This window comes from Hirundo rustica, chromosome 7, assembly GCF_015227805.2.
Source record: "Hirundo rustica isolate bHirRus1 chromosome 7, bHirRus1.pri.v3, whole genome shotgun sequence".
Classification (NCBI taxonomy): Eukaryota; Metazoa; Chordata; class Aves; order Passeriformes; family Hirundinidae; genus Hirundo; species Hirundo rustica.
In genome coordinates this window covers 16,967,120-16,979,785 of record NC_053456.1, presented here as the reverse complement: position 1 = coordinate 16,979,785, position 12,666 = coordinate 16,967,120, and the positions used below count along the sequence as shown (strand labels likewise).

The 12,666-nt window shown below is 37.3% G+C and overlaps 1 protein-coding gene across 2 annotated transcripts in view; it reads left to right on the top strand.

Annotated features, from left to right (window-relative positions):
• IFIH1 (interferon induced with helicase C domain 1) overlaps positions 1-12,666 on the top strand; it is a 29,393-nt gene that overhangs the window by 4,112 nt on the left and 12,615 nt on the right. Inside the window, exons 3-6 of one of the 2 annotated variants that reach the window (XM_040069468.1) lie at positions 1,618-1,788; positions 5,780-5,854; positions 9,382-9,602; positions 10,357-10,567. In XM_040069468.1, the coding sequence (XP_039925402.1) occupies positions 1,618-1,788; positions 5,780-5,854; positions 9,382-9,602; positions 10,357-10,567 (678 nt within the window). Of the gene's footprint in view, positions 1-1,617; positions 1,789-5,773; positions 5,855-9,381; positions 9,603-10,356; positions 10,568-12,666 lie in introns of both variants that reach the window. The other variant, XM_040069467.1, reaches the window with a different exon arrangement.

Below are 12,666 nucleotides of genomic sequence, written 5' to 3'. Positions count from 1 at the left end.
TCAAGTTATGTAACAGCTTAATTGACAGATTTTTAAATACTAAAAATCCTTATCAAGCAATATGAGAATTACAACAGTATGAATTTAGTTACGGTTAAAGAGAAACTTACCTTTAAAACCCATTGCTTTTTAGTGTGGTATTTTATAATCAATCATAAAAAATACTCTGAAGATTAATTTGAACAAACAAAACAGACTTTACCTGAATTTCTTCTTCAATACAAATGTTTTCTTTACAGAATGGTTTACAAATATTTTTTGTTATTTTACTTGGCATATTTTAAGACATTCGTAAGTCTCAAAACATGATAAAATTTACTAAAAATAATAAAATATACTAGCATAGTGGCTACTCCTTTTCATTCCTGTATAATGCTTATAATACTGTAAAGTTATCCCAGTGCTCCCATGTATTCTTAAATATAAAAATAAAGCAGCCCCCAAATAATTTACCCCCTATTTTTACTCCCCATATGTTTTATAAAATTTTAGAGACTGAATTATTTTAACAGATTTCCCATTTAGCAGCTTCAGCCTGCTCACTTGAGCTCACCAGAACTGTCTCTGTGCTCTTAGTTGCTGCACATAGGTCAGAGCATTAAGACTGAGGTAAGAGGGCCATGAAGGTTCCAGCTTTGGACAGGAATCAGAGGGTGTTCTGCCAGACACAGACAGGCAGCTGTGATATTTGAGGATGCAGTTCAAAGATGGTTGAGTGTTGCAGTCTGCAGGACAAGACCAACCAAGTCAGAGCCTCAAAAGATCATTCTGAGTGAAACTCGGATGCTGGGAGTAGCTCGGCAGCTATTGTGGTCCTGATTGTCATTCTGTGTTGCAGCTGTGTGAGGCTTAAATTCTCATCTTCACTACTTTGCCATCATTAAGGTAAACAAAGTAACAAGTATGCAAATTGTTAATATTATTTTCATATTTTTATTTTCAATTCTTTTCACATTTTGTATTTCTGAATTTTCAGTATAGTGCAGACCACATAGGGTAAAACTGAAGTTTAATTCAGTTGTTTGATGGACTACTGAATGAATGCATTTATTCCACAATTTCTTTGTAATCTTGGGCAATGCAGGCCCCAAACAAACTGTACAGACTAATGCATAAATTATGAATGGTGTTGTTCTCACAGGAGGCTAAGTAATTTTCTTTGTACGCAGTCATGTATGTGTGTAGATACATAAAGTGTGTGGTTGCAGGTGCTTGCCCTGACGTAAGGTCAGAGAAGAAACAGCTTCACTGAGTACTGGGGATGAAGAACACTGATGCTACATTTTATCTTTGCAGCTTGACCCCCTGTGATTTGTTACCGTAGAATGTGCTGTTATTAGCAAACACCTACGCACAGAAATTGAGAACTTTGTAAAAATAAATGTATTAATCTCTTTAAGTTTTGTTTCTAATTGTAAATTAGTAAATTCTTCATAAATATTTATATAAAGGCCAAAATTCCAAACTGTAACATTTGAGTCAAGACCAAGACCATATGTTATGCTGTTATGTGTGCGATGAATACAGGTTCGTTCTGTGTTTTCTGTGCTCGTCACTAAAAGAAGTTAAATGTTTTATAGAACTGCCTTAGAATTTCTCTATATTTCCTGGGAACAGAGAATAAAGAAAATGGGATGGAGCAGACTACAAACAAAGAGACAGAAGTTGCATGCCAACCTGGATACGTCATAGAGGAGAATTTGAAACGGGAAGAAAATGTGGATGATAGTTTCAGCAGTGAGAACAATGTGTTGGAAACATCCATAGAAAAGAATTCTGTGGTGTCAGGTTTGTCCACTCACTGGTATTTTCTTCTGGTACCTGTGTGAATAAATGAATAGTTTTCAAATATATTTAATATTTTTGATTAAAATATTACTATTATTAGATTAATATTTTATTTTAGACCCATCCATAGTAGGCTTATACTATTCAACGACAACATTAGGTTAACGCTGACAACTCCATACAGTGTTGACAAAGTTTAAGATAAGAGGAATGGTTTTATACCACTAAAACTGTGGCTGTATTAAGTACTTCTTTCTAGAAGGCTGGAAATTCTATATTGAAAAGCAATTTTTTTGTTTTGACAAGTCCTTTAGTGCTGTCCAACAAGTAATTTTTCTGTTTAACATTTTTGTTTTTGTTTTTGTTTTTTTTTTAAGAGAATATCAAACAACCTTTCTCATGTCACATACACATTCAGAAGTATATTTTTAGTAAAAATGTTTAGAAATGGTTGTTGTCTGTTGTTCATGTAGATCCACTCTTAAAAACCTGCCTTGGGAGTTGATTACGAGCAACAGCAATACCCAGCAACAATGCCCAAACATAGCTGCGAACCAGTGATTCAAAGATACACTGCGTGGTTCAGGAACCATGTGTGTTCCAAGTTCCAATGGAGCTCAAACAATAGTTACAGCTAAGGTAAATCCTGCCTGAAATTATACTAGTGGGTTTACTCAGCCAAAGGAGTAAGACAGCAAAGGCTGCTCTCTTTTTATCAAACATGAATTTTTATTTTTTTTTTAAATGGCTCTGAAAAACTGCAGCCTTTCAATGTGCAGCAGTAGTAGCCTATTTCTCATTTAGTATGATACTAACAGGATATCACAATGCTCTGTAGCAAGTAGTGACTTCTTAACTACAGCAAAATTATTGACTTGCTTTTCCTGGGTTAGGACATAATTTGGCAGTATAAAGAAGAGGTGCCAAATATTTAATGATAATTCAGAGTAATCAGACTGGATTAGTCTTTCTGGACAAAGCTAAGTCTCTTTTTGGGCCTGCTAAGGGTAGGTTTTCATTGCTGTTAGCCTGATCTTCTACTTGACTCTTGTTGGGTTGAGGATTACAGAAAATTAGATATATCAGTTATTAACTAGTGTGCCACAAGCTAATTGTAGCTAAAAAGCTATGGTCTCAGCGCAGAACTGAAGTTACTAGAGTGGGTATTAGCAGTTTGGGCAGTTGAGCAGATCTGTGCAGTGAAATGAGTAAGCAGGTACAGAGTATGTGATTCTATCAGTTTGGTTCAGATTGACTCGTCTCATGTGGACTGTGTGCCTGCAAGTAGCTCAAACAAATTTCATTTGGCTTCAGCTGACAATTCATTCCTTCTGATCTAAACTAGCTCTGTGATGAACCAAAGTAGTGTAAGTGGGCACAATTGACAGATTCACGGTAAAATTGACAGATTCACTGTAAAAATGCAGTTCTGAGATCAACCAAAGCAGCAGTGTAGATGCAGGGTAACAAGGGCTGCCAGGAGGCAGTGCTGCTTGCAGATTTCTGCAGAGGAACTGCCTCATATTCAGCCATCCTCAAGTGCAGTAGCCTTTGATACCAGCGCACTTGTACACTCCCACTTAACAGCACTCAGGATTTTTTTCATTTCTTATTTCCATCCCTTCTCATGATTTCATAAGACTGTCATTTTAGACCAGGCAGATTAAAATACAAATGGAACCCAGATTCTACTTCCAAGTGAGCTGGGAACCAATTAGCTGGGAACCCACCTAGTTTGTAATTTGATGCTGTCAAGTGTTGTCAGTTTTTGCAGTACACTCCCAGCATTCCTTTATGTCTTGAGAAGGACATGTTTCAAGAAGGAAAAAAGCTTTTCAAGTCACTTGAAATTGCTGCCATTTGCATTGTAACTAAAGCCTCCTCTGACCCTTTTATTTGGGTAGATGAGAGACAGAAGGTATGAGAGCAGTGAGGTCATAAAAACAAGTAGAAATAGATCATTTAGCCTAAGAGATAACCAGAGAAAAACTGAGCATGCAAAAACACAGATAAGAAACTTCACACACCAAAATTAGACAAAAACTAGTAAATTGGCAAGGTCAACACTTGGATTAAGTTGCTGCAGTTACCTATACAAACAACAATTTAAATAATTGCTGCTCTCTTTTTCAAGGCTTGCTTTCCATTCCATTCCATTCCACTCCATTCCATTCCATTCCATTCCATTCCATTCTCTGCACTTATTTAGTACTCAGTGTAAAGTGACTGAAAATCTTCCTGTGAAATATTCGGCATTACAATGGACAAGCAGGACTCTAAGGGAAGATTAGTGAAAGTGGTAAAAACAGCTGTTAGAATGTTAACTCTTATCTTCATTATTTTGGAAATGTTTACTGATTTGATTTTTTAAAATTTTATTTTCATTTTAAAATAATTCCAAGTAAGTTGCTACAGTTGAAAAAGGAGAACATTCACCTTTCATTTGGAAGATGAGTATTTTGCATTTTGCTTCACCGCTGAAGTTTTCTGTTGAGAGATTGTTGTGTAATGCACGCTGCAGACTGTAATTCAGATAATTGTGTATAAAACACTTTATGGTTTCATATTCTCATGACTTTCAGAAGGTCATTTTAGATGGGACACCATAGTGAATAGATATACAGAATTTTAATTTTGTCCTCTCTTTCCTATTTTATGTGGATTCCTAGAAAGTGAAAGCCAGAGATAGCAGTGTCATTTTCATAGCTGAGAGTTCCCTCTAATGCTACTAGTTTGTCACAGGTCTTTCAACAAGGCTTGTAACTGGTGAGGTTTTCTTCATTTGTGCCTTTCTGTTGGTTGCATTCATTTGTTAGAAAAATTGCTAATATCTGACTCCTAGTGGTAGCAAAGATAGCTTCATAACTTTAATGAATGCAGACCAGGTTCAGTTTCCACCTCACTCACCAAGACATTGTAGTGTATATTTCAGGTGTTCCTTTCCAGGACACTATAACTTCCATTCAGTGCTAAATTCCCAATCACAGAATCTATTTTGCTGTATGAATAATTTTGGGGGGATAATCAGTTGCAAAAAAAACACGTCTATGGACCATAATAGGCTATTCACTGGAAAGAACTTGATGGAAGCACAAGTTCACTGGCTAATTAAGCAAAGCATTGGTCCACACTGTTACTCTGACTGACTCCATCTGCACACCGTGCAGATGCTGATAGCTCCGGGTGATGCTGTTCGCGGCAGATTTTCCAGGGAGAACCGGGTATGTCCTCAGATGCTGAAAGGACTGAGTTTTGGGCAATCCAGTTTGGCGGCCCGAGCTGAGGGCTGTAGGCTGTGGGTGGCCCAGCAGAGGGCGAGCGGAGCACGGGATGTCCGCGGCGGAGCTGCCGAGCGGCGGCGGCCGCGCCCGGCTCCGGGCGGGATCGGGGTCGCCGCCTCCGCTCCGCGGTTCAGTAACTCAGCGCCGGTCGCGTTCGCTCGGGAAGTGCGGTGTGCGCGCTTCGCGTTACACGAGGAAACTTGCAAAACAAAAAAAATCACAGCTCTGCTTTGGTTTGTATTCTGCTGCAGATGTGGCTCTCATGGCTCGCAGGGAGTAAAAGATCGTGTTCAGTTTGCCAGCAAGTTGTTGTTGTTGTTGTTGTTGTTGTTGTTGTTTTGTGGGTTTTTTGGCTTTTCACCTTTTTTGGAAAGACACAGTAAAATAGGAGTAAAGGAGATTATGCAGATGATTATGTCTGGAACCCTTGCTTTTAAGCAATAAATCGTGACCCCTAGTGCCTTACCTCTGCCATGCTTTGGATATTAATCTTCCACTCCATATTTTCTTCCATAAGAAAATTAATTGTATTTTTCATTCCTTTATCTTTATCAAAAATAGAGAAAATTAGATCTCAGCCATCCCTGCCTGACATTCATCTAACCTACTTTAACAACTTAAGGGGAGAGCAAACAATACTCATTTGCCATTAATATTTGTACAGCAAATATATTATGCTACGTTTCTTTGTGTCTTTCATTTAGAGTCAGATGTCTCCATAGGAGATGGAAGTGTCAGTAACTTGAACGAAAACCTGGGAGAGAGCTGCACAACCAGTGATTCAGGTACGTTTCCCTTCTGTTATTATTTAGTAATTGCAAAGTAAGCTCTGGGGGAAGTACTCTGTGAGTGGGCTAAAACAAACCTCAGCAGAGGGCTCTCTTTCACTGTGAACTCTAGTTCACTGTATTTAGGTGCCAGACTTAACTTTGTTGGAAAACAGATGCCATTTTTAATAGTCTGGACCTAAGTCCTAGCCCCAAAACAGTCGATTTATTGAGATCATCTGAACAGGTCTCTAGACATCATCATTGTACAAACTGGTCAGTGAGGCAGAATGATAAAATCACATAGGCTGAAAGGACTAGAAGTCATCCAGTGCAGTCACCTGGACAGATATTCATATTGCTGCCACACAGACATGTTTCTTTTGTTCTCAGAGAGGAGTTAGTTTGTGCCTGGCCCCCACATAGGGTGAGAGGGAATAGGAATGCTTTAGAGGCAGTGAAAGGTGACCAAAGGCATCTCCTGGGTACCTGCAGAACAATAATGAAGGTCCACTTCGGACCCAAGTACTTTAGTAGCCTTATTTGCAAAAGCAACTTAAGTAATGGGGGTTGGTATCTGAAGACCTTTGTGAATCTCACATGTAAACACATGTACACATTCTAAATAAAGTTTTAAAATAGATATTGGACTTTGTTTAAATAATACTTAGCAGACATGTATTATCTTGCTGTGTATGAAGTCTGAGCCAAACTAAACACTGCTATTGTAAAAGACATCCTAGTATTTATTTATTTATGTATGTATGTATGTATGTATGTATGTATGTATGTATGTATTTAGTTGTGGGTTTTTTGTTTGTTTGTTTGTTTTGTTCTGTGTTTTGGTTTTTGTGGTTTGGTGTTTTTTTTCCAAACCTCAGGCAAAACAAATTGGGAGCTGTCCACCATAGTGATCAGCCCATTTACCTATATAGAATTCAAGAACTACTTTTTGGAATCTAGCCTTTACAAAATTTGTGCTGGGAGTACATTTTGTACAAGGGCTAGAAAAAATCCGAGCACCTTTTAAGTCAGCTGGGCCTAATAAACCTAGTATTACATCAGTAAAGTCACTGTAAATATTATATATCCTATACCTGCAAAGTGTTTATTATAAATACTTCTAAAATAACTTCAAGCTTTTTAAATATTGAAATCCACATATTTTGTAAGTACACAAAAAATTCAGGATAGCTCAGATCTAAATTGCTATGCTACAGCTAAGATTTTAGTCTGTGTCATGCTAACTCCTAAGAATTTACTTTGCACTTCTTTATCAACTGAGGCACTCATCAGTCACATTGTATTTTTTGACTTGTTCTTTCACATGAAATGTCTGGGCAGGGGAACTTCTCTGTTCTGTGGACAGGCACGCACACTGTATCAGTTGGTCAGGCTCAGCCAGGCTCCTGGCATTTGGCAGCAAGTATGTTTGTATGGCCTCATCCTTTAAGATTCCTGAAGTATCTCTCTGTAAGCAAATTGGGCATTTGCTATGTCCATTAATCCAGGAAAAAAAACAAACAAACAAACAAACAAACAACCAAACAAACAACCTACCATTTGTGAAGAATGGAGAATTTTCAGATTTTTTCACAGTGTCACAGTGTTTACTTGCTATATGTTCTGTAACACGTGGCTTTTAAAAACAACTAGTTAAAAAAAATTTAAAACATCCATGCTTTTTAATCATGTCTAGTAAACTCAGTGAGAGCAATAATGAGAAAAAATGCTAAGAAACGCTATTAATGGATTTTACAATTTGAAATTTTGGAGTAAGGCTGTTGTATTAACAAAGATGTTTGGATGGTGTCATTACACACTGACATGATTTGAATTTTAATGCAAAGAATCATGTGGATTCAGCTGCATTTTTACATGTAAGAGTAATTTCCCATTTTATAAAATTGTAATTAGGACAATAGAATATTTATCATGTTTCTTTTAAACAGCAAATCACATGAGCCTTGTATGAAGGCAGATAACTTCCCTAATGTTATACTGTGCATGATGAAAAATCTTTAATTATTTAATCCTTTTATCTGTGAAAAGATTCCTGTGTTAGCCTTTATCTAAACAAGGGCTGAAGAAGCTAGGAGAGAGCTAAGTTAAATATTTTTTAGGCCTGGACTGTTAATTGAGGATGTTAAGGAACTGAAATTTAACCAAACAGATGGGTGATAAAGTGCTAGTTTCAATATGATAAGAGCTATTGAATTTAGCCAACCAGAAAGCAAACAACGTTCTTCCTCAAAAGAGAGTAGTAGAAGTCAGATGAGTAACAGCAAGTACTCTCTGGTGCAGATGTCCCTGTGTCCAGGTAGCACTGCACTCACACTAAAAGGCAAAACAAGCAAAAAACACTTTAGAATGGCATTCAGATGTTTCCATCAGCCGTGTTTTATCAAGCTTCATTACTTTTTGTTAGTTTAATTTTATTTAATGGAATCAGGAATACTAGAAAAATATACTTTCTTTGTGTGTAATGTATCAATGACAATAAAATCCTCATGATTCTTCACTGAATGATATCATCAGGAAACAAACCCAGGGTTTCTCTCCCCTCATTTTTACTCTTAGAATGAATATAGAATGAGTTTGTACATTTTCTTCACTGAGGGCAGTTAATAACTGAATAGTGGTCTAAACTTATTTGTAGGAAAAAAGCCCATGAAAACTCAATTGAAATAAATCCTTCTGATATTAATATGTATTTAAGTCCTAACTCCCTAAATATATGTAAACTCAAGAGACTTGATATGCTTCACTCACGGCTCAAAATAATTCAACAGCTTTTTTTTTCACTTTTACATTTAGAACATTGTTTGCTTCTTCTGTGAGCCGTAGATCTAAACTCTGCCATTCCATTTTCAATAAGAGATGGAAGGCTTTGGGCTTAAGTGGCAAATATATATATGGCTTTTTAATGAAGATCCAATTGCATTATGTATGAGTCAGGCTAAGAAGCAACATAATCTACCATCAGTAGGTGTGATACACTCTGCAGTTAGCTCCACCTTATATGGGCAATTGAATTTTCTAATCTATTTGGTCTTTATAACACTCTTGACCATTTTAGGTGTTCCGTATATTTTTTTCTTTCTATGGCTCCACTTTTCATTCTCTGCGAAGTATTTAAAAAGGTAGCTCCCTTGTAAGGAAATAAATTTCAGTATTGATGAAGCAGAACATCACAGAAGCTTGGCTAGGTTATAAATACTGCAGCTCCAAACACAACCTTTGTTGGTCCCAGTGCTACTGAACTGTATCATTTGAATTTATACCTAAGAGCAGTCATTTCAGCATCGGTGGGTGAGGCCCAGGCGGTTTACTCCACCTGCCCTGAGTGCTGACTGGATGGAAGCCATTCTGATCCAGAGTTGCCCAGGTCCTCAGAGCAACATAGTCTGTGCTAGTGTGCTGTTTCTATTTATTCACAAGATGCTTCTGATAATAAATTAATATTTTTCCCTTTGACATTTTTTCACTCCTCTGATACATGTCTGTGCCTCCTGTTTGAAACTTATATTTCGTTGTACCCTTAGATGAAGATGAAGTGGAGAGGAGAGCCTCACCTCAGCCAGACCTGACCCTGAGAGATTACCAGATGGAAGTTGCAAAGCCAGCACTGAACGGGGAAAATATTATAATATGTCTCCCTACGGGCAGTGGTAAAACCAGAGTGGCTGTTTACATTACCAAAGATCACTTGGATAAGAAGAAAAGAGCATCAGAGCCTGGAAAAGTCATAGTACTTGTTAATAAGGTAAGTTGGTCCATTTTTTAAAGAATAATATTTTTCAAATATCATGCATTGTTAATATAGACATTGTAAATGAGTATAAACACAATTCTCAGCTTCTCCAGGTGTACTGTGATTAAAGGCATAGAGATCTAGACCGTCATCTTCATTGCACCATCAGCCTGGTGCAAGCACAAATTATGTTAGTGTACCCCAGTGCAAGTGCAGATTTAGATGTGCTGTAATAACCACATTATTGGGAAAATTACAATTTCATTTTGTAATGAATTTTAAAAAATAAAAATATTTTTCACATTCTGCGTTTCAATTTGTTAATGAAGGCCACCTAATGAGTTTCGCAATAGTTAAGGAATGTTTTATCAGATTCTCTGATAATTGCTGTAATTTTTGCAGTTAAATTTAGCACATATAAATTAATCTTCTATTGTGATATTAAATTATAGAAATACATTTAAGAATTTTATTGAAGTTACAAACAATATCCATATCCTCTTATAAGAATAAATGTGAAAGCACATTATAAGCTCAGTTAAACTGCTCGAGCATGCATGGTTTGTTCATCCTTTCAAAGGCTCAGTTAAGCCAAAGTTCTTGTGATAAAAAGGTTTCACAGGAGAAGTTGCAGGGGGGAAATTTGTTTAGGGATTTTTGCTGCTTAATTTTCTTTTGTTCACCTAACATTTGTGGCAAACAGGCATGTATTTTTAATCCTGTGTTTAATTGTTTTAAATTCTTTGAAAACAATTATTTTGTTCAGGTTCCATTGGTAGAACAGCATTTACAAACAGAGTTTGGTCCATTCCTGAAGCGTTGGTATCAGGTTATTGGTTTAAGTGGTGACTCTCAGCTGAAAATCTCATTTCCTGAAGTTGTCAGAAGAAATGATGTCATCATCAGTACAGCACAGATCCTTGAGAATTCACTGTTAAATGCATCCAAAGAAGATGAAGAAAGTGTCCATTTATCAGGCAAGTTTTTTATTCTGAAATGTTTACAGAGGGTATAAAAGTATGTCTCTGTTCTGGAAAACTGCAGAGTATAAATGTGCCACATTCAGCAGGGTTTTTTTTCAATTTACTCGTTTTATAAATGCAAGCTGTAGTCAAAATCAGATCTTAATTAAAAAAAAAGCATGCAAGCCAAAATTAGACTCTATAGTTTATTTGTACTAAATATTTTTATGCTTCCTATTTTATCTAGCTTAACCACAACTGTGTGCAAATGCAGTTGCACTGGTTCCACTCTCCAAGCTTGGTAGAGCATTCAGTCGTTATCACTTAGAAACCATATACAGGATGAGAAAAAAAACTCAAATGCACTTGGTGGTTTGAGAAATACAATGGAGCACAAGATAAAAGCCAATCTGTTGTAAAAGTTACATTTTAAACTCTTGTAATTTTGCTAATATACAGTGATATGATGGCTTATAACTGTGTGTCCCTGAGCTCAGAAGATAAAATGGTTTCTTACAACAGATGAAGGAAGTGGAAGAAAGCAAAAGATAAAGAAAGCAAGATAGCTTTCCAAGAATGCTGAAGTGGAAGGTATCTCTGGGAGATCAGAAAAGAAATGATATTATCTGTCAGTGAGGTACAAATAGAACAGCCTCTGACATCAGCTCCAAAGCCTGGGCTGCAGTGAACTTCCTCTCTGAGCTGTTAACTTCTCCCTCTATTTGCCTGCAATCAGCTCCTTTTCAGATGGTGAAGGATGTGAAGGGAGAGAGCTGTGATATTCAAAATCATGGCCCTGAGATAAAAGTATTGGTCTGGGTGTCACAGAGGCAGCAGAGAAACTTGAGGGGTTGTTTTGTGTCTGTCAGGTCCTGATGCTGGCTGGAGTACTGCTTGATCCAAAGTAACTCCTCCAGAGCCACTTGGCTACCTCAGAATTGCACCCCCTCCTTCAGAATGTCTTGTTATTAACCTAGGCAAAGTACCAGCAATTTTCTTATACTTATTTCCTCTCCACTGCATCTAAGTTAATAGATAAAATAATAAAAACTTTCCTACATCCGAATCATTTTGGAATGCTGTATGAAGGCATCTGAACATTTCTACTGGAACTGCTGGCCTGTTTAGAATTGGGCTGAGTCCCAACCAGATTGTGTAATGAAGTGGGTTGAATGGGATTCACACTTTGCAAAGTTTCCTTCGTAAGGAGAGACATTTTTCCAGAACTCAGGCGGCCCTGCACCTCAGGTTTTTTCCTGTGCTATTACACCTGTGTTTCTAAGTTCAGCTGGACCAAAGCCAAGCAAGCATGAACACAGCCAGCTCCGTTTCTGTGTTTCATATGGCTGTGACTTGGTTACTCGCAGCCTTTATAGATCATCCTAATTAGTTATGAGGTTTTTTACAGATTTCTGTGTACTTTTTTCATCTGTTTCCACAGAGGTCTGCATTACACATGACATGGAATTCCAGCCTCAGTGAAATGGAGGGGGCTCTCTTAATTGCATTTTACCGAATGTTTATTTTCTTTACCAAGGTCTGAAATCACTGTATGGACTTTCTAAAAGCTGTGTATCCCTTCCTTAGTCAAAGGAACATATCCCTTCTGGTAGCTTAGTTTCTACACAAGTAGTTCTAGAATATACATGATGGAGATGATGGTCAAAATCAAAGGGGGTAAGTTCATGTTGGCAGAATAACTGAGAAACTGCCAGCACTGCTTCTGAAATCTTGCAATATGTAGAAATCTTGGAAATAAATAAGAATTTAGATTTGAAAGTATATCACTCCTGACCAAACTGGCTTCCTGAACCACTGTGAAGGCAATCAGCTTTCCCCAGTGACATGGAGCATTGGCTTGCTTTCCTAGCAGAAGTGTTTGGTGTAGCCTTTAAATATAACTTCCCTTGTTTAGTCTCCCTCTTTCTTTAGGTTCTTCAATACCAGCTGAGACTGATTTAGCTCTGTTAATTTCCAGCTTCTGCTGCCCGTTGTTGAAAACTGACTTGTAGTGGTGTAACAATATGAGCACATCAATATGTTTACACATCAGTGTGTAAACAAGACCATGGAAATTGTTCACATAAAATAAAATACATATGAGTTTAATCCTG